This window comes from Talpa europaea (genome assembly GCF_964194135.1).
Source record: "Talpa europaea genome assembly, chromosome: 7".
In the NCBI taxonomy this organism is placed as follows: Eukaryota; Metazoa; Chordata; class Mammalia; order Eulipotyphla; family Talpidae; genus Talpa; species Talpa europaea.
In genome coordinates, this window is record NC_140074.1 from 10,930,946 (window position 1) to 10,952,126 (window position 21,181).

At 44.6% G+C, this 21,181-nt stretch overlaps 1 protein-coding gene across 1 annotated transcript in view; it reads left to right on the forward strand.

Annotated features, from left to right (window-relative positions):
- Nucleotides 1-16,818: 16,818 nt before the first annotated feature.
- Nucleotides 16,819-21,181, forward strand: part of LOC311173645 (protein SPATA31F1-like) — a gene marked incomplete at both ends in the record, with an annotated part of 28,737 nt that continues 24,374 nt past the window's right edge. The window contains one exon of the mRNA XM_084237754.1: nucleotides 16,819-16,862. Within this exon, the coding sequence (XP_084093880.1) occupies nucleotides 16,819-16,862 (44 nt within the window). The remainder of the gene's footprint in view (nucleotides 16,863-21,181) is intronic.

The window sequence follows — 21,181 nt, forward strand, 5'->3', positions numbered from 1 at the left end:
ATATTTACAATAGTGACTTCTCCCATTGCAGCATATAAATTTGAGAGTTAATTTAACTTATTTGGTAGATAATACAAACTCCTGCTTATGATGACTGACAACTTGAAGACTTCTTGGTATGTTTGAGCTTCTATAACAAAATATCATAGACTGGTGACTTATAATTAATATAAAATTATCTCTTACAGTTTGGAGTGTGGTAAGTCTACTTCCGGGTTGCCAGTAGATTCAGTGTCTGGTGAGGGGCCTGATTTCTGTTTAGCTATCTTCTTTTTTTTTTTTTTAAGATTTATTTATTTATACAAGAGCTGGGGTACAGGCCAGAGGCACGGGAGGGTGACAGAATTCACCAGAGATAGCTGGGAGCAGAACAGGCAGAAGGACCAAAAACACTGTTGAGGGGAGCAGCGGGTGAGACAGGAGAGGTCTGCCGCGCCATGTGGGAATCTCCCTGGCCAGCTGGGAATCGAACCACGCTGTAGAGGCTGCAGACAGCTTCACAGCGCAGTGCTCAACCTGCTGTGCCACCGGGGAGGCCCATGTTTAGCTATCTTTCTGCTGTAACCTCAGATGGTGATGGATGACAGGGGAAGCAGGCTCTCCTCAAAACTCTTGTAAGGGCACTAATCCCATTCATGAAGTTTTTACCCTCTTGACCTCATCAAATCCTAATTACCTCCCTAAGGTCTCATTTCCTAACATTATTACATTGGAGTTCGGGTTTCAACATATGAATTGGGGGCAGGGAAGACACAAATGTTCACTTCATAACAAAGACATTTGATAAATTGCAAATCTGGTTGCTACCATGCCCTGCTCGAAGTCCTCCAGTGGATCCCAGTGTCAGTAACACAAGCCAGTCATTTATTGGTTTATGTTATTTCTTCATTCTTTCCACACATTTATTGCATAACAGATTCTACGGTCAGTGCTAGAGATATCACAATGAAGAAAACAAAGAAATCCCAGGCCTCCCTGGTGGCACAAGGGATTAAGATGCAACCTATGAAGTGGTCTGCAGCCACTGCAGTATAAGTTTGATCCCCGGTCTGCCAGGGAGGTGACCCACATGGCACGGCAGACCTCTTCTGTCTTTCCCGCTGCTCTCCTCAGCAGTGTATTTCAGTCAGTGTTCTGTTCCCCATTCTGTCTCTGGTGAATCCTCTCACCCTACCCCTGCACCTCTAGCCTGTACCCCAGTTCTTGTATGCATAAATAAATAAATCTTAAAAAAAAATCCCAAGCTTCTTGGAACTTGTCTCTTGTAGTAGAGTCAGACAATAAACATAATTTAAACAGAGATAATATTTTGACAATAAACTAATGTGGATTTTTCCCCCACAGACAACCTAACCTCAGCTATGTTTCCCAAATCCAATCCTATTCCCCTGCAGTGATTCCACCAGTATGGTCATCATCTAAAGAAGGAACATATTTTAGGGCGTCCCCAGTGGCACAGCGGGTTGAGCGCCGCGCTGTGAAGCTGTCCACAGCCTCAGCAGTGCAGGTTCAATTCCCAGCCGGCCAAGGAGAAACCCACATGGCATTGCAGACCTCTCTTGTCTCGCCTGCTGCTCCCCTCAGCAGTGTCTTCGGTCCGTCTGCCTAGTCTGCTCCCCGCTCTGTCTCTGGTGAAGTCTTTCACCCTCCTGCACCTCTGAACTGTACCCCAGTTCTTGTATAAATAAATAAAAATCTTTAAAAAAAAAAAAAAGGAACATATTTTAGAGGGGAAATCCCTCCAAGGGAGCAAATGATGTAAAAGTAAGCACTTTTATTGAGAGTAGAGGTATGGATGTGGGAGGATGCCATAGAAATTTTCAGAGGGAGGGCCTCCCCTGGTGGCACAGCGGTTGAGTGCTGGGCTGCGAAGCTGCCTGCAGCCTCTGCAGTGCAGGTTCAATCCCTGGCCGCAGGGCAAGGGTCCCACATGGCATGCAGACCTCTCCTGCCGCGCCCGCTGCTCCCCTCAGCAGTGTATTTCGTCAGTCCTGTTCTGTTCCCCGCTCTGGCTCTGGTGAATTCTCTCACCCTTCCGTGCTTCTGACTATACCCAGTGCTTGTATAAATAAATCTTTAAAAAAAATTTTTTCAGAGGGAGTAGGGCGATCTGTATCCCTTTGCGCTTGTCGCAGGTATGAACCTAAGGGAAGCTCTATGATTCACAGGGAGGTGGGGGAGGGAAGACTGGGTAATAGGGGACCATCCACAAAGGCTTCCAAAATAATTCTGCTGATTCCCAATGACCTGTATCTAGAATGCAGTTCAGGAGTTCCTGTGTGGCCTCAGAACACTGTGAGCAAGACCAAAGCACTACTGGGCCATTGAGCTGACAATAATGGAGGTTGGTGGCCTCAGAGTTCTGGTGGCAGTGTTTGTTTATTCCAAGTGAATTCCAGAAGGACAGAAACGGACAGGCAGGAATGGATTAGAGCTGAACAGACTGACTTGCTCAGTTGAACCAGAAGACAAAGTAGCAGACCAATTGTACCACCAGGAGGAAAGCAAACTTTCCCTTATACCAGGGCTAGAGAAGGCGGGGCACAGGGGAATACTCCTATGAGGGCTGAACTTTGAATTGACGTAACACTTGCCAGAAAGAGATCTTCATACACGAAAAGATCAAAGGGAAAAGAGAGTGAACAGAAGGCTGAGTTCTCTATCTAATAGGAAGAAAGGAGCTTCCATAGCTCTGTGCTGATTTCAGTAGATTTGTCTCTGTGGTGGAATATCCCCTTGAGGACTCATGGTGCCATCTGTTGTATTTTTCTGTCTCCACACTATTAGCTTTCTAGGCTGCTATGTGTTCACGGATCCCCTTTTCCAGTAGATGGCACCGTATATCAGAGAGAATTGATCTATAGCTGCTTTTTCTGGGGTGTGGGAGGGGTTGAAGGGGTCCAGTCACTGGTGAAAGTGGCAGGCAGGGGCAGTTCGGGGCCGTGGCACTGCACTGATAGCCTCCTCTCTGGCTTGCCCAGCCGACATCTCTGCCGTCTGTGGGACGGACTTTCAACACCACTGCCCTGAGCTTTCACCACAACTTCACCACAAAAGCTGGAGTCCCGAGGGGGTTCGGGGAAGGGCATCACCCTCTGTGCACTGTCTTCCTCACTGGGGCCCTGCTCAGCTGGCCCACACCAGCACTTGGCTCCCCATGGACAAAACTCCTTCTCACTATCATGGGAGTCTGGGGTTGAACTGCGGTTTCCTCCTCAGCCACTATCTCCAGGCACCTCTTGCCACCCACATTTTGTTGTACAGAGTTGAATTTCCTCTGTGTCTTTTCGTCACTCACAGTCAGTGTTGGTCTTCAATGTCCAGGAGTTGCTTTGGTTTTGCCCCAAGTCATGGTGTCCCCTGAATACAGTGCCCCTCCCCTCCGGGCTATAGACCATCCTCCTGGGAGTGAAGCAGGAAGCCTCTGACACCATCTTCCCCTCCTTTCTTGTTTACTGTAGCTCTACAGTAGGTCTTCATAGTAGCCCTCTACTTTATTCTTCTTTCCCTCTATTGTTTTGGGTAATTTGCTTTCTTTGCCTTCCTATACAAATCTACCCTCTGATATTCTACTTAGAATATACAGATTAATTTGGGGAAAATTAAAATGTCAACAATATTAATTTCTCCAGTCTTTGAACTAATATGTATCTTTGTTTATTTAGGCCTTCTCTGATTTCTTTAATGAACACAATTATCATTTCCAAATATTTGGAAAATTTCCTATTACCTTTCTGTTACTGACTTCTACTTTAATTCTGTTATGGTCAGGCAATTTATTTTCTATTATTTCAGTTTGTTTTTATTTTATTTGTTTTAAAGATTTATTCAGTGTTTTTTTTTTAAAGATTTATTTTTATTTATGTGTACAAGAACTGGGGTGTGGGCCAGAGGTGCAGGGCGGTGAGAGGATTCAGGGCGGTGAGAGTGGGGAGCAGAACAGGCAGATCTACTGAAATGCCCTGCTGAGGGGAGCAGCAGGCAAGACAGGAGAGGTCTGCTCTCTGGCTGAGGATCACACTCATGCTGCAGTGGCTGGTAATAGCTTGATAGTGGAGACTTAACCCCTGCGCCACCAAGGAGACCCTATTATTTCAGTTTTTAAAAACTTGTTAAGGTGTGCTTTCTGGCCCAGAATATGGTCTATCTTGGTTAATATTCAATGTACATTTGAAATGAATGTATAACCTGCTCTTGTTGAGTGGAGTGTTCCATAAACGTCAGTGGGTGAAAGCTGGTAGACAGTATTATCAAGTCTTCTCTGTTCTTGCTAATTTTCTGTCTACTGCAGAGATAGGAGTATTAAAGTCTCCAGGCATGCTAGTGCAGTCGTCTCTTTCTTTTCACTTCTATTAGTTTTTGCTCATATAGTCTAAAGTTCTTTTCTTAGGTGTAGAAACATTTAAAATTGTTGTCTTCTTGGGTTGTTGCCAACTATATATTTTTCCTCTTTACTGCTGGTAATTTTCCTAGTTCTAAAGTCTACTTTATCCAATATTGAAGGTGTTGATACAGTTTTTTTTCTGATTAGTATTTGTATGGTATCTATCTGTTTTTATATAGATTGGCATTTTAAAAATCCAAGAATTTCTATGTTTTAACTGGTATGCATAGACCATTTACATTCACTATAATTGCTCTTCTTTCCTAGTATCTTCAGAACTTTTTCATATTTATTAGTATTCTATTTTAACTTACCTATTGTTCTTTTTTTTTTTTTACTACATCGTGTTGCATTATTTTTTAGTGGCTGCGCCAATGATTATAATACACATACCTAGCTCTGTCTATTTAGATTTAATATTTTATTACTTCAATTGAAACCCAGAAGCCTTGCAACCACAAAGATCCCTTTATCCCGAAATCTTCCTCTTTAGTCTGATGTACTATGTCTATAAACACAATGTTATAACTATAGCTTTCAATATTCATGCATAATTTAGTATTTAAGAGTAAAAAGATATCTATTTACCCTGATATTTGCCCTTTCTGTTCTTTCTTAATTCTTGAAGTTACATTTCCTTATGGGATCAGGTTCCTTCTGCCTGAACAACTTCTTTTATAATTTTTTTCTAGAGCAAGTCTCCAGTGACAAATTCTCTTCATTTCTTTTCATATGAGAATGTTTTTAGTTCATCTTCTTTTCTGAAGAATGTTTTAGCGTACATAATATTGTGGGCTGATAGTCACTTTTTTTTTTCCTTAACACTTTAAGGATGTTGTCAAACTGTCTCTGGCCTATTGATTTTTGAGAAATCCACAGTCATTTAAACTATAACACACTGTTTTTCTCTCATTGTTTTCAACTGTTTTATTTCTGGTTTGAAGAAGCTTGGTTATGATGTGTCTGGGCATGATTTTCTTTTAGGTTATCCTATATGGGGTTCACTGAGCTTTCTGAAATTGTAAACATATAACTTTCACTAAATTTAGGCAAGTATTTCTTTAAATAATTAAACTCTTATTGAACTATTATTTCTTTAAATGTACTTTCTGTATCAGTCATTATATATTAATATATATTACATATTAGAATAAAGGAAATTATAATAATGGATATATTTTCAGAGGGCTTAATTTACGAAACTCTTATAATTATAGAGTTCATAAGTATATAATGTGATCAGCAAAATTATATTTTTTAGACCCTTAACTTTCAGACTCATGGTAGGCTTTCCAGCCTTGCTCTGGGCCAGCCCTGTTTGGCTGGACTTTTACCCACGAGGGGATGGGTTACTTCAGGTTCTTGATTTTGAACCTATATTCTTTGTCTTTTCTGTATTGCACACTAATTATATTAAAGTTCCTTTCCATTGAAAGTCTATATGTTTTGTCTCGATGGGGCGGATGTCAGAACCTATTTAGAGCAGGCAGGGTTAGGGGTCCTGGGGTACCCCTCTCCCTGCCCTGTAACAATATGAGTTATTTTTTCTATTTCTTCAGTAACTAGAATAATGCCCTTTAATATATGTAAATGCACCCAATTAAAATTTGTGAGGAATAAAGTGACTGTAGAGTAACAGTGAAGGTAAAAACCTAAGGTTGAGCCTAAAATATCTTTCAAAAAGAGGTACTCCTTCCCCATTTAAAACTTTTGTTTCTGAGTTATGGATGGGGTATATTCTTGGCTTCATAAGTTATAAGAGAAAGAGAAAACTAAATTGTTTGAAAGTATACTAAATTGGATGAAAGGAAGTGTTACAGGGCAACCCCAACGTGAAATGGGTTGACCTGGCTGTGAGTCCTCACCCGCGTGCTTAAAAGGGACTTATAATAAGACTCAACTGCGGGGCCTCCCCGGTGGCGCAGCGGTTGAGCGCTGGGTTGCGAAGCTGCCGGTGACCGCCGGTGACCGCCGGTGACCGCCGGTGACCTCTGCGGTGCCGGTTCTATCCCCAGCTGCTCCCCGGACACCAGAGGAGGGTCCCACATGGCGCGCAGACCTCTCCTCTCCTGCCGCCCGCTGCTCCCCTCAGCAGTGTACTTTGGACTTTGGTCCTTCTGCCTGCTCTGCTCCCCGCTCTGGCTCTGGTGAATTCTCTCACCCTCCCGCGCTTCTGACTGTACCCAGTGCATGTATAAACAAAACAAACAAACAAATAAAAAAACATGCCTCTATTAAAAAAAAAAAAAGACTCAACTGCGGAAAAGGGAAAATAAAGCAATGAATAACTCAGGGAGAAAGAGGGAGAGATAAATTAGTGAATGAATCCTACCAGTTCAGCTGAGCTGGAACCCCAATAGTACACTGAAGGCCAGTGGACAAAATACTAAGGTCCCCCCAAGGCCTACATGTGTGGTTATATACCAAACCTGGCTGCTTCACTCCACACTCAGGTCACACTCAGGTCCCAGCACCCTTCCCTTCCGTGGCAATGACATTATGGGATTTGCAGTCCCTGGTGTGTTGGTTCTCTTTGGTCTTGGGTGGGGTGGGGTCCATAAAACGTCTTAGTGGAGCTTGTTCAGGACGTCTTTTCCCCCAACAGAAGGACAAACAAAAAGAAAGGAGATAAAATGTTATGAGTGAACGATGACATTTTGAAACTAGCCTTTTACCAATAAATCTTGTATTATTAGAAAAAGTCTTCTGAGGTCAACAGGACAATCAGTTACCAGCTAGTTGAAAACTAATGATGTGGGCCCGTCCGGAAGTTCCGGTGTCTCCACTGGCGCTGGGGCACCCCGAGGCTGCCGGCCCTGAGATGAGAAATGTTCCCTCAGAAGGGATGGTGTCATTTGAAGACGTGGCTGTGAACTTCACCTGGGGGGAGTGGCAGTGCCTGAGTGAAGCTCAGAGGACCCTGTACCGGGATGTGATGCTGGAGACCTGCAGTCACCTGGTGTCCCTAGGGCATTGTGTTCCCGATCCTGAGGAGAGCATCAGGTCGGAGCAGGGAGTACAGCCGTGGTCTGTGGACGATCCCCCAAGCCGGGACCTCTCAGGTCACAACCTCAGGAGATTGTTTAAGCGTGATATGAAACCACTGCCATCCATGGAGGGCCTGGAAAGATCTTAGAATATTGTCATATGTCCTTGGGCAGCTTCTAGGAGCAAGGAAGGCAAACAGAGTGTATGCTGATGGGAGAAGAGACGGTGGAACTAGAAGACACTTACGAGCTAAGAAATATCTGGAGGATATGGAGAGATAAATCACTGCACCTTCCAAGATGATTCTGAACAACCACTCAAACTATTCTTTAATGCCCAGAAATGTATGGCTTCTTCTACTTAATCCATTTCTTCTATACAACGTGAAGAAAACAAGTGCAAAGGATAGACTAAGGTCATGGACTACAGGTGCTTTGCTGGTTTCTAAATTCCTGCTATGAGTGAGACCATCCAGTGTTTTTCGTCTTCTTTCTGGCTTATTTCGCTGAGCATGATCCCTTCCAGCTCCATCCATGTTGCTGCAAATGGCATGAGTTTGTCTTTTTTGAATGCTGAGTGATATTCCATGGTGTATATGGACCACATCTTCTTGATCCAATCATCTATTTTTGGGCATTTGGGTTGTTTCCAAAGCTTAGCTATTGTAAACAGCGCTGCTATAAACATAGGGGTGCAGGTGCCCTCTAGAATTAATGTATCTGTGTCCTTTGGGTAAATACCTAGGAGTGGAATTGCTGGATCCTATGGAAGCTCTATGTTTAGTAGGTCCAGAAATCTCCACACAGCTCTCCATAGTGGCTGCACCAGTTTGCACTCCCACCAGCAGTGCAGGAGAGTTTCTTTTTCTCCACACCCTCGCCAACATTTGTTGTTGCTAGTTTTTTTAATATGTGCCATTCTCACTGGTGTAAGGTGGTATCTCATGGTAGTTTTGATTTGCATTTCCCTGATTGCAAGTGATGCTGAACATTTTTTCATATGCCTTTTGGCCATTTGCATTTCCTCTTTGGAGAAGTTCCTTTTTATCTCTTCTGCCCATTTTGTGACTGGATTATTTACTTTGTTTTTTTGAGTCTCTTCAGCTCGCTAAGAGCATTCATTATTCTATGAGGACATCAGAAGTCTGCATACTTAAATCTCTAGAAACTTCTAAATATTGATTTTACACATGATCATCACCAAAGAAATCTTTCAGGATCAGTACAATCCTGATTACTTTCTGAACTGTGTAGGTTTTTCTTCTGATTCATCAATGAAAAATACTTTAGACTTGAAAAATCCCCATACTTTGCCCCCTCTTGTCACCGATGAAGACATGGAGGTGCTGCTGAAAGCCATCTTCCCTCAGCGCCCAGGGGCCCTAGGAGGAGACAGTGATGATCACTGAGGGAAGGGAATGGAAGGGCAGGGCAGCCGTAGTCTCTTCTGACTTGCTGGAGAAGCAGCTGTCAGTAGTTCTCCTGAAGCCTCCTAATAAAGGTTAAAGGCTCCATTTAAGGAAGCCCCTGGCGGGGCCTCCAGGATGGCCTAGGGGTTAGTCTCAGCGCTCTCACCGCTGCGGCCTGAGTTCAAGCCCCGGCCAGGGAGCTACCCGCAAAGAGCGTGGGAGTTAGCCCCCAGAAGGGAAGGGGGCATGGAGCTAGAGCACAGGTCTCCTCTCTGTGCCTGCTGCTCCTCTGTGCTTCAGATCTTCCTGGCCGCCCCGCCCCTCCTCCCTCTCGCCCCGCCCCTCCTCCCTCTCGCCCCGCCCCTCCACAAAAATCTGTCTAATAAAAATCTGACACCAAAAAACTGGAGGGCAGGTCCCCACAATAACTTCTCCCTTTCCTTTCTCTTCGTTCTCCTCCCTGTAATTATTTCTTTCCTTCTCTCCCTCAGGACTGCATGTGCACACCCACAAAGACCAAAAAATCTGGAGAAATGCACCCACACACGTTTATACCTAGAAACACATATGGTCAGATTCAGGAGACCCATCGCCACAGTCCATGTCCACGTGATGCAGAAGAGTATACGCAAGGAGAAACCACACCTCGGTTTCCACACAGAGACCAAAATGAAATCTAAACCCCCACTTCACTGAGACTGAATATATACAAAATAAAATGTACCCAGAGTAAAATAAATATTTCAGGAATCCTTCTGTTATCGCCACATATTATTACACAGAGACACCCCAGCCTCCTGCATGTTGGTTCCTGCGTTCGGATCACTCCTGTAACCACATAATAAAATCTTCTCTCTGCTTCAAGCACCAGCTTAAATGTCATCTTTCCCAGATCACTTCAGCCAAAAATAATCTCTCTCCCGTTTATAGGAAATTTATATAGCAGTTTATCTGTACCAGGCACGTGCCGAGACATTTTAAGTAGTTTTGTATAATTACCTATTTCCTACTAGGCTAAAAACATGCAATTTTTAAGTTATTAGGATTTGTTTCAAGGTAACAGTTACATCCTCTATCCCCCCATGCTTTATTCAATAATAGCCTTTATGAGATACTACTTAATGCTAGCAGGGAAAAACTGAGGCACACAAGAGGAAAGCAGCTTCTACTGAACAATTGAGGAGGAGGAGGCTGGGGTTATGGTCACTGCAGCAGCCATGGTAGCTAGTCAGAAGGGCGGAGACTAACTAGGGGGAACAAAGAGAAGAGAAGTAGGAGTCAGTCTTTCTACAAGTAGAAAGACTCCATCTTGTCAATGTTCTCTGAGCCAACTGATTTCTTCAGGAGAAACCAGTTGTAATTAAACTGACAAGAGTCTGAGGCATCAGAATGCTAACTTACTAATTTACACCAGGAAGTATAATCCAAAGGACCTGGCTGGTCAGAACTTTCTCTTTATAGGCCTATTTACATTGAAAGCTACATTCAGGACAGAAGGTACTTGATGAGGCTGTAGTCAAAATAGGGAAAATAAAGTCAAGCCAGGAATGTGAATGGGACACTCCCAGGTGGTAATGTCACTGTGCTGTGACAACCTGCTGCTCATTGTCCCTAGGGGACACACCTGATGAAAGCAAGTGTACCTGGGTGATTGGAGACTTTTGGACTTAGCCTTGCTCCTTGGCTCCTGTTTTTTTTATTCCTTTTCTTACTGTGGCCCTTCTTTTCACAATTACTAGACATGTGAGTAGTCTGCAATTTCAGGCATCATCTTATTACACTGGGTATCTATATCCTTTTCACTTGAGGAAATGAAGGTTGCAAGTTTAGTGGAGTTTGGAGACTTTTTATCCATCACTAAGTTGTTCTGTGTGACCTTGGACTAGTTAATTTACTTCTCGATGATTGTTTCCTTATATATAAATAGGATGATAATACTTGGGTCTCGGAGGTAAGGGCTGAAGGAGGTGATGTGTGTACAGGTCCTGGCACTAGTAATTTTGCTCAAAGCTAGTTTTCTTTTTTGCCTTGTGTTCCTGAATGCTTAACCCCCTCTTACAATTCATTGTCTAGGTTAGGTCATTGCCAGAGATGGCCAAACTCACCTACTATATGAGGGTTTTTTCATAATATCCGCTTTGAATTTTATGGGTGTTTTGCTGTCAACCTAGTCAGTCAGTGTTTCTCTCTCTCTCTCTCTCTCTCTCTCTCACACACACACACACACACACACACACACAAACACACACACACAAACACACATATTCATGAGAGCTCTTTTCTTTCTTAACTGAAATTATCTTTTCCCCATTATATACTCTTGGCTACTTTGTCATAAATTAATTGATGATAAATGCATGGGTTTATTTTGGGGCTCTCAATTCTGTTTCATTGACCTTTGTGGCTGTTTTAATGCCAGAGTAATGTTTCTTAAATTGTTCTACTTCTTGGTGAGACTCTGATGAAACTTTGTCTCCTCACACTCAAGATCTGATTAGATTTCAAAGATATTATGGATTTCATTTCTGGACATCTTAGGGAATCCAAGGAAGCTGGTTAAGAAATTTTTATGTAGTGTTACCAACCCATGATCAAAGTTCAGCGTTAAGGGTCCTCAGCAAGGCCAGAGTTTTTCATATTCTGAGAAGTTATAGGAAATAAGGGGGGAAAGAATATACAAATTACCAATATCAGGAATGAAAGAAGTGACTCACCACAAATTTTACAGATATTAAAAGGATAATAAATTTATAGACATAAATTGATAGCTTAGATAAAATGGACAAATTCTTTGAATTTGGCACAGGGGTTAAGTCTCAGCGCTATGACCACTACGGCCTAAGTTTGATCCCCAGTCAGGGAACTAACCCACATATGGCACAGCAGACCTCTCCTGTCTTGCTTGCTGTTCCCCTCAGCAGTCCGTTTCAGTAAATCCACCTGTTCTATTCCCCACTCTGTCTCTGGTGAATCCTCTCTCTCTCTCACACACACACACCTCTGGCCTACACACTAGTTCTATGCATAAATAAATAAATCTTTAAAAAAAATTTTTTGAAAGAACAAACTACCAAAACCTACTTAAGAAGAAATAGATACCCTAAATAGCTTTATAGTTATTTAAAGAGTAGTTGTTAAAATCTTATCCCAAAAAGCTTTGTGACAAAGAAAACTGCAGTCCCATATTGTTTCGCTAGTTAACTCCAATAAACATTATTTTTAAATAGAGGCATGTTTATATTTATTTGTTTGTTTGTTTTGTTTATATATGCACTGGGTACAGTCAGAAGCATGGGAGGGTGAGAGAATTCACCAGAGCCAGAGCAGGAAGCAGAGCAGGCAGAAGGACCGAAGTATACTGCTGAGGGGAGCAGCGGGCGGCAGGAGAGGTCTGCGCGCCATGTGGGACCCTCCTCCAGTGGCCGGGGAGCAGCTGGGGATAGAACCGGCGCCGCAAAGGCAGCGGGCAGCTTCGCAACCCAGCGCTCAACTGCTGCGCCACCGGGGAGGCCCAACTCCAATAAACATTTAAGGGAAAAATAATTCCAGTTATATACAAATTCTTCCACATATCTGAAGAGGGAAAAAAAAACTTTTTAACTCACTGTTGTTGTTTTTTTTAATATTTATTTATTTATACAAGCACTGGGTACAGTCAGAAGTGCAGGAGGGGGTGAGAGAATTCACCAGAGCCAGAGCAGGGAACAGAACAGGCAGACTGACGAAATACACTGTTGAGGGGAGCAGCGGGCAGCAGGAGAGGTCTGCGCGCCACATGGGACCCTCCCCCACAGCCCGGGATCAAACCAGTGCTGCAGAGGCTGTGGGCAGCTTCGCAGCCCAGCGCTCAACCGCTGTGCCACCACCAGGGGAGGCCCTTAACTCACTGTTTGATGCCAGCATTGCCTTGACACAAAATCTAGGTAAAGACAATACAGGAATATTGTTATTCTTCATATGCATGCAGAATACTGATATTCTTCATATGCAAAATTCTTAACAATATTTGCCAAACAAATCAAACAATATATTTGCATAATGCCTATAAGATATGTATATGTATAGTACATCATGATCAAGAGACTTTATCCCAGGAATAAAGGGTTGGCTTAACACTCAAAAACTGATCATTGGAATTCACCATATTAACAAACTCAAAAGGAAAACCACAGGATCAACTAAACAGATGCAGAAAAAATATTTGATAAAAGTAAACATCCATTCTTCATAAAAACTGTTAGCAAGCTTAAAATAGAAGAGAACTTCCTCAGACTGATAAAGAATAGCTATTTAAAAAATCCTACATGCTAATAATGAGAGAGCAAATGCTTTCTGCTGCAAGATTAGGGAAAAAGCAAGGAGGTCTACTCTCAACAATTATTTTCAACTTTGCACTCGTGGTTCTGGCCAGTTTAATCAGGCAAGAAAAGAAAAACAGAATTGCCTAATTTGCAAATAGTATGACTGGAAAATATAATGGAATCTATTAAAAAGCTATCAGAACTAATAAATGAACTAAGTAAGGTTAAAGGATACAATGAACAAAAATCAATTGGATTTTTATGTACTTACAACAGTCAGAAATTGAAATTTTGAAAAATACCATTTACCAAAAATATGATTAATGTAGGGATAAATCTATGAGAAGATGTGAGAGACTTATACATTGAAAAGTACAAAATACTTCCAAGGAAATTTAAAGATCCCGTAAGTGAAAAAATATACCTTACTCATGGGTCAGATGGACATTTTAAGATTAAGACAGCATTTTCCCCGAAACTGATTCAGATCCAACACAATCCTGGTAGACTTTTGTTGACACTGATAATCTGATTCTAAAATTTATATGGTAGCACAAAGCTCTTGAGTAGCAAAATCAACTTTGAAAAGAATAAAGTTGGAGGATATGATTGTTCATTTTATGTGTCAACTTGCCTGGTACTTGGCTAAACATTATTCTGGGTATGTCTATGAGAAAGTTTCTGGATGAAAGTACATTTGAATTGGTAGACTGAGAAATGCAGATTACCTTACCCAATGTGGGTGGACCTCATCCAATCCATTAGAGGCTTGAATAGAACAAAAGGTGGCAGGGTAAGGGAGAACTGGTTCTGTCTGCCTGTCTCGTGCTGGGTTATCAATCTTCTCTAAACTTAATCTGGAACTACACCACTGACTCTCCTGGTATCCAGTTGATAGATGGCACATTTTGGGACTCTCAGTCTCCATTATCACAAGTCAATTCCTTGTTAAACACACGCATGTGCGCGCACGCGCACCCACACCCACACCCACACAAAGAGAGTCAGGAAAACTGGGCAGTTACATCAAAAGAAATAAAACTGGATTCCTTTTTAGACCATACACAAAAACTAACTCAAAATGGAATGAAGACTTGAAGACCTGAAATCATAAAGCTCCTAGATAAAAACATAGGATTAAGCTCCTTGACATCAGTCATGGCAATGGTGGTGTTTTTTGTTTCTTTTTGACCTCAAAAGCAAAGTCAACAAAAGCAAAAATAAGTGCAACTCTAATTACATCAAATAAAGCTTTTGTAACAACATAGATAAATGTTGAGGTCATTATGCTAAGTGAAATAAATCAGTTACAGAAAGACAAATATGATTTCATTTATATGTGGAATCTAAACAAAGAAATGAAATTGAGCTCATCGATACTGAGAACAAATTCATAGTTACCAGAGGCAGGGTTGGGGGCAAAATGGGTGAACAAACTCCCAGTTATAAGATTAATAAAGTCTGGGGGTCTAATGTTGACATCGGCATGGTGACTAGAGTTAACAGTACTGTGTTGCATATTTAAAAGTTGCTAAGGGTCTCCCTGGTGGCGCAGCGGTTGAGCAATGGGTTGCGAAGGTGCCCACAGCTTCTGCAGTGCCACTTCTATCCCCGGCTAACGGGCAAGGGTCCCACATGGTGCGCAGACCTCTCCTGCCGTGCCCGCTACTCTCCGCAGCAGTGTACTTCATCAGTCTGCCTGCTCTGCTCTCCGCTCTGGCTCTGGTGAATTCTCTCACCCTCCCGCGCTTCTGACTGTACCCAGTGCTTGTATAAATAAATAAATAAATCTTAAAAAAAAATTGCTAAGAGAGTAGACATTAAAAGTACCATCACAAGAAAAAGAATTTGTCACTGTGAGATGTAAGATGCTAACTATACTTGTGGTAATCATTTTGATGTATATGTAAAGTAATTATGTTGTACATTTTAAACAAATACAATGTTAACTATATATTACTGTTTTAAAAAATATGGGGAGAAGAGGAATGTAGTGCTCTTTTAGGCCAGTTGCTCCCAGATACACACCCAGAACCCAGTGCTCTCAAGGGTTATTTTTGATACTTATTGAATATATATATTGCTGGACCCTGCCCAAAGAAATTATGATTCATTAAGTCCAGGGTGAGACCAGGATATCTGTTTTCACAAGCTTTCCACTGATTGTGCTATAAAGCCAGGATGGTGAACCACTGGAAGTAGACCTTTTTAAAGTTTTTGTCAGGAAGGGGCTGTAGCATTGGGTGGGCAGGTGCTGCCCTCTAGTGGCTCTGACTGCCTGCTACACGTCTCACAGGGTAATGCCCACTGTGTGAGCACTGGTGGCCTTGTTGCCTGACACTGCCAGGGCTGCATGTTCAACGCCCTCAAAATTGTAGTCTTGGACATTAAGATGCACACGTATAAAAATGTTGCTACTGAATGGCAGCAATGATGCTTCCCAAGCCCCAGGACCTTGGCCTTTCTAAGGTGTTCAGTAAAATTTTGAGTAAAGGGTCTCCCTGGCCGTGCAAGGGGTTAAGACGCAACCTATAAAGCTGTCTGCAGTCACTGCAGCACGAGTTTGATCCCTGGCCAGGGAGAAACCCACATGGCATGGCAGACCTCTCCTGACTTGCCCGCTGCTCCCCTCAGCAGTGTACTTCGGCCACTCAGCCTGTTCTGCTCCCCACTCCGTCTCTGGTGACTTCTCTCATCCCCCCATACCTCTGGCCTCTACGCCAGCTCTTGTATGCATAAATAAATAAGTATTTTTTTAAATTATTTTTGAGTAAAGCTCATTTTTAGGGCATGTCTGTGAGAATTTTTCTTTTGGGGGCTATGATTAAATCATGGTACATATGTTTCAATACCTGTCAACAGTTTCCTGAGGAATTTCTAGTGTTACAATAATTGTGGCACTACAGCATTATCATGGAAACAAGGTCAGGCTTTAGCAAGACTTCTAGAAGCAAATGAGTGTGAATCCTTTATAGCTGTGTGGCCCTCCAGATCCAACAGAGGCTTTTGACATGCTTCATCCCGTGTTTGCTGTTCACTATGAACCATGACTGAAAATGAGGATGCTTACCATGTGTGTGTCCTGGTTTAGGAAGACATTGATCCGCTGACCTGTCCACACAAGCCACCTCCATCAATGGGAACCAAGTCAATAAAGAAATCTATACTAAAGATCAACTCTGGAAAAAAAAAAAAAACAATTGTTTTTGGCTCTAACAATCACTCAGAGACAGATGAGCAAGGGCTAGGGGAGACACTAGACAGGAGTTTGCAGCAATTGGTTTTAATGACAGTGGGTTAACTGGTAAATGGTGGCCTGGTTGGAGCAGGTGGAAAGTGTGCTGAATTTGATTGTTTTGCCTGGGGCCAGAGGTCAGGCTAATGGGAGATTGAGAAGTACGGCAGCAGCATGGAGGGTAGACTGTTCTCGTAAAGGAGAGAGTGGAGTCATCCGGGTACAGGGAATAGAGAGAGCAGGGCCTTGGTGCCTTTAGATCCAGGCTTTACAACCATAAGATAAACGGACCCCTCATCTGATCACTGGATCACATGAACCTCACCCATATAGATAAAGCTAGGTCCTGCGCCCACCTTGTGAAACAGGAGGGCTTTGTGATGCAGGCTGGTGGCCTGGTTCCGCCCTCGGTGAGGCAGATATGACAAGATCTAGAACTTTGAGGCATTAGGTTCCAAGATCTTGAAAGCCTAGGAAGAGGGATGGCTAGGGAGTTTAGATTATGTTAAGCCCTACCTTTATTCTGTGGAATGTTGGCTATCCCTTGTGCACTGGGCTCTGTCATCATTATTGCATTCATTACTTGGCGAGTGACAAAGGGCCGCCAAGTAACTAAATTGGAATATAACAGAAGCTGTTGCCGGGTAGGGAAACATCGTGACTATGACTAAACTGATTAAGCCTCAAATAAGGAGATTATTTTCCCTCGTTGTCTCTTGTTAACCTGAACCCAAGCTTTTTTTATATAGGAGTTTCCTCACTGTATCCCAGAACAGCTCCAAACGTGGATGATTCTTCTGCTTGGCAGACATTTAGGGCCTTTTTGGCTACTTGACTACCCACCCTTTAATCTGTTCCACTATTACTCCCGTCTCATTCTGATCTCCTGCAGAACTTATTCAGGGAAGTGGGGAGGGGGGTATAGAGTATGAAAGAGACTCAAAGTGAATCCTAAATAAGACCAAGAAAAATGAAATGATGGGAAAATAAAGAAAGGTAGAATGTCGGCGGGGGCAGAGAATGTATAAACTAGAAATACAAAAAAAAAGGGGGGGGAAATATTTATGGGTTTGTATCTCATTTTAGACATGAAAAGGGTGTCCAAGCTTCAAACCCTCTTTTTTTTTTTTTTTTTGTCTTTAAGTGTCACCGGAAAGTCAAACAAAGAGCTAATGATATACCATCAAGAGGTAAGGTGCCAGTCTCTCCCCAAACCCCTCCGTGTGGGCCACGTTCCCGCAGATCCTGTCCCTCTATGGCCCCAGCTGCCAGGAGCCAGATGCTCTGACCACCAAAGGATTCAATTCCCAAATTCTCCCAGAAGATTCTCCCAGGTGGGAGGTCAGAACTAGGGAATGTTCCAAAATTCTGACCCAAGGGTGAGAGGTGAGGACGGCAGGCAAAAGCCCTTCGCTGCATCACTTACTACTCTCCTGACCCTGTGAAGGTCACTGCACCTCAGTCTTGCTCAGATGAAATGGGCCCCAGGCAGTGGCCCTGAGAGCACCAAATGGGATGGGTGGGGAGCGCTTTGAAACCCCTTCCTCTGTGCACAGATGTGCCTCACACAGTGCCTGCTGGGATTTCAGCCCCCTTCCTGCAAAGGCCTCTGGGCATCCCCGATCCTCACCTGCTCCAGTGACACTGTCTCCTGGTTTCTCAGCTAGGGGGTGTTCCAGGAAAGAAGCTAAGAAGCCGAGCGAGCTGCTCTCTGTCATGAAAAGGTGATCCCTGGCTCTTTGCAGTCCTCCAGCACCCACATGGCCTGTGCTGATTTCTCAGCTCAGTCTGGGGCAGGGGTGGGGAGGGATAAGAGCTGGGAGGAGGTGAGACACAGCAGAGGCTGGAGCGCAGCTTGCAAAGGCAGCCAGGGCATGGGGATGAGACGTCTCAGAGGTGGGAGTGTGCAATTCTGCTCTGGACAGGGACGCAGCAGGCCTGGAATCCAGGATCTGACTGGCATGTAATTAACAAGCAGCTCTACATGGGTTTGCACTCCCCACAGAAGGAGTTAAGTGAGCGCAGACGGAAGCCACCACCATCATAGTCTCTTGACAGCGACACCCTTTCAGGCACAGTCCCCGGGACTCTGGCCCCATCAGCTGCCATCACCTGCTCTGGTTCTGTGGCCAGTGAAGTCACTTCCTGGGACGGCACTCAGACAGGAGCCTGTCACTCTAGCCTCTGCTTAAGGTCTGCAGAGAATGGGGTTGGCTCTCAGGCGGTGTTGAGGACACACCACCGGCCACAGGATGCAGAGTTCCCCCCAGGAACTCATTTCCCTCGTGTTGGGAACTGAGCAGCAGGCTGTGGCCTCTCAGCCCCAAACGTGCATGGCTCTGGGTGTACCTGGTGACCATCCTGGAGATGCCCCATCAGCTACTCACTGACTCCCCCATGTGCCTGGATCCCTTCTGCTGGCTCAGCTTGTCAGCAGGGCCACAGAGGACTCATCCCCCAGGCTCTGGGGCCCTGTGCTCCCTAGCTCCCTCCGTGCGGCCACGCCCACAAGCCCCAGTCCCTCACCAGCCATCCCTGTGCTGCCTAAAGTTTCCTGAAAAGAGTGGCTCAGACATGCTGGGAGTGTAGAGCCCAGGTCTGGGGCAGGGCAGGGCCAATCTCCAGAGCCCACGCGCCCAAGCAGGCAGACATGCAGACGTCACCCCATCGGTAATGGCTGGCGTGTTTCCCTTCCAGCCAGGACTGGCTTCCTCGGGAGGGAGGAGTGCGGCGGCTCCTGTGTGCGGATCCCTGCTGCAACACCTGCAATGCTGTGGCTCTGGACATCAAGCATCTGCTGGAGGGTGGGAGCCTGACCTGCCCCTGTTCAGTGGGGCCCCCTCAGGGCTCCCCTTGTCTAGACAGCATGGCCATGGCTAATGTGTCTCTTGAGAAAAAACAGGATTCCCCACACTCCAAAGAACTTCCTTTTCTACCTGCAATCTCCAAGGTGTCCCAAGTAACAGACAAGAAATCCTTAACCCAGTCAGCTGCCCCAACAACTGGTGCAGTCAGCATCCATGACTGGGTCTAACATCCCCAGCAGGGCAGGGACTTCAAGTACCAAACGTGTCTAGTGACACAGGAGCTCTGTCTTCAAGTCTGGAGGCGACTCGGACTGCTGTGAGCCAACAGGACAAGAAGAGTGACACACCACGTGCTCTGGAGAAACAAGGTTAGCAGCCTTTGAATACTGATTCCCTTTTTCTCTGTAGCTCACACACCTAAAAAAAAAAACACACCACTGCTATGCATTCCTTCACCTGTTTTTCCTGCGTCCCTGAGGTATCTTTAATGTGTGCATATGAATGCACGCATTTCTCCACCTAAAGGCTCCCAAATGCCATGGAAAAGTTCCTGTGACAGCTTACATCACACTACCGTCCCGCCCACGCAAGTGTCCAAGTCTAGGGGAGAACAGCCATTTGTTTATCATGAATGCTACATGGAAGGTCTCTGTTGAAAACATGGGCTTAAACCTTGGGGCTCGTGGGAGGCCAGCCAGTACACCCAAATTTTCTGGGTTTTTGAAGGATCCATTGTGGATCCAGAGCAAATACCACTGCAAGAAAATCCCAAACATCGTGATTCTGGCTCTACCCTTAACACCTTTCAGCTTCTAAGTAACCTCTGTCCGTTGCCTGCGGGACACTGAAGCGTCAGTGTGGTCTGCAGCACAACACAGCTGCTTTTCTAAGGTTCTTCTTTTCTGCACCATCACCCCTTTGTCTCCCTTGGAGATCTCTCCACAAAAGGGAGCCCTGGTTTCTTTTTCTTCAGTGACTTCTCCTTAGTATTTATACTGTCTAAATTGTCCTCCACATCAGTCTCCCCACCTTCTTTCCATATTCCTGAATTTGGGCTTTTCTATCTGACTATCAACTAGCCCATATCAACGTCCTTTTTCCAACTCTGGCCAACCGTGACGAAGCCCTGGAGAGGTGCCTGCTGCAAAGACGCCTCCAGCATCAGCGGGGCTTGCCAGCTGCTGTCCAGAGACCGCTGTAGATGCAGAGGGCAGTGCTACATAGGCCCCGAGACATGCTGCAATCTGTCCAGAGACCCAGGGGCCCTTCCAATTTGGGGCTGCTCCAGAGGGAGGTAAGTGGTTGATCCAGCAAGTTGATTCACCATTGCTAGATGTGGAGGCAGCAGTCAACCCCTAAACTGATCAGGAAGCGCTACCCTAAATACTCACAGGGCTTGACCAATAGCAGCAAGACTCACCAGATACCGTCAGTGACTCTTCTGACCCGCACCTGCCTGGGTGCCTTTTCAGGGAGCCACTGAGAAACTGGATACAAGTTTTGGGCTTCCCATCAGGGCTGCTGGCTCTTTATTATGTGGCTCTCTCCCAGGGCAGGGCCCTGGTAATCACTAGCCAATCTACCATCACAGAGATCGCACCTGACCCTGCCTGCTGGCTCAATCTCATCTAAATGGCAATGGTAAATCCTGGGCCAGGCTTTCAAGATGCCAATGACCCTGGGTATAGACAGTGCAGACTGAAGTGCAGGGGAATGGAGACAGTGCCTCTTAAGAGCCAGACTCCTGCCCCCCACTTACTCCAACACTCATCTTCGCCAAACTAAAATTTTTTTTAAATAGGTTACTTTGGGGAGGGGGATTTTATTTGTTCATGCATACAAGAGCTGGGGTGTAGACAGAGGTGCAGGGGGTGCAGAGCAGAGGTGCAGAGGGTGAGAGGATGCGTCAGAGACGGTGGGAAACAGAACAGGCAGTAACTGAAATACACTGCTGAGAGGAGCAGCGGGCAAGACAGGAGAGGTCTGCTGTGCCATGTGGGTAGCTCTGTGGCTGGGGATCAAACTCGTGCTGCAGCAGCTGTGGATAGCTTCATAGTG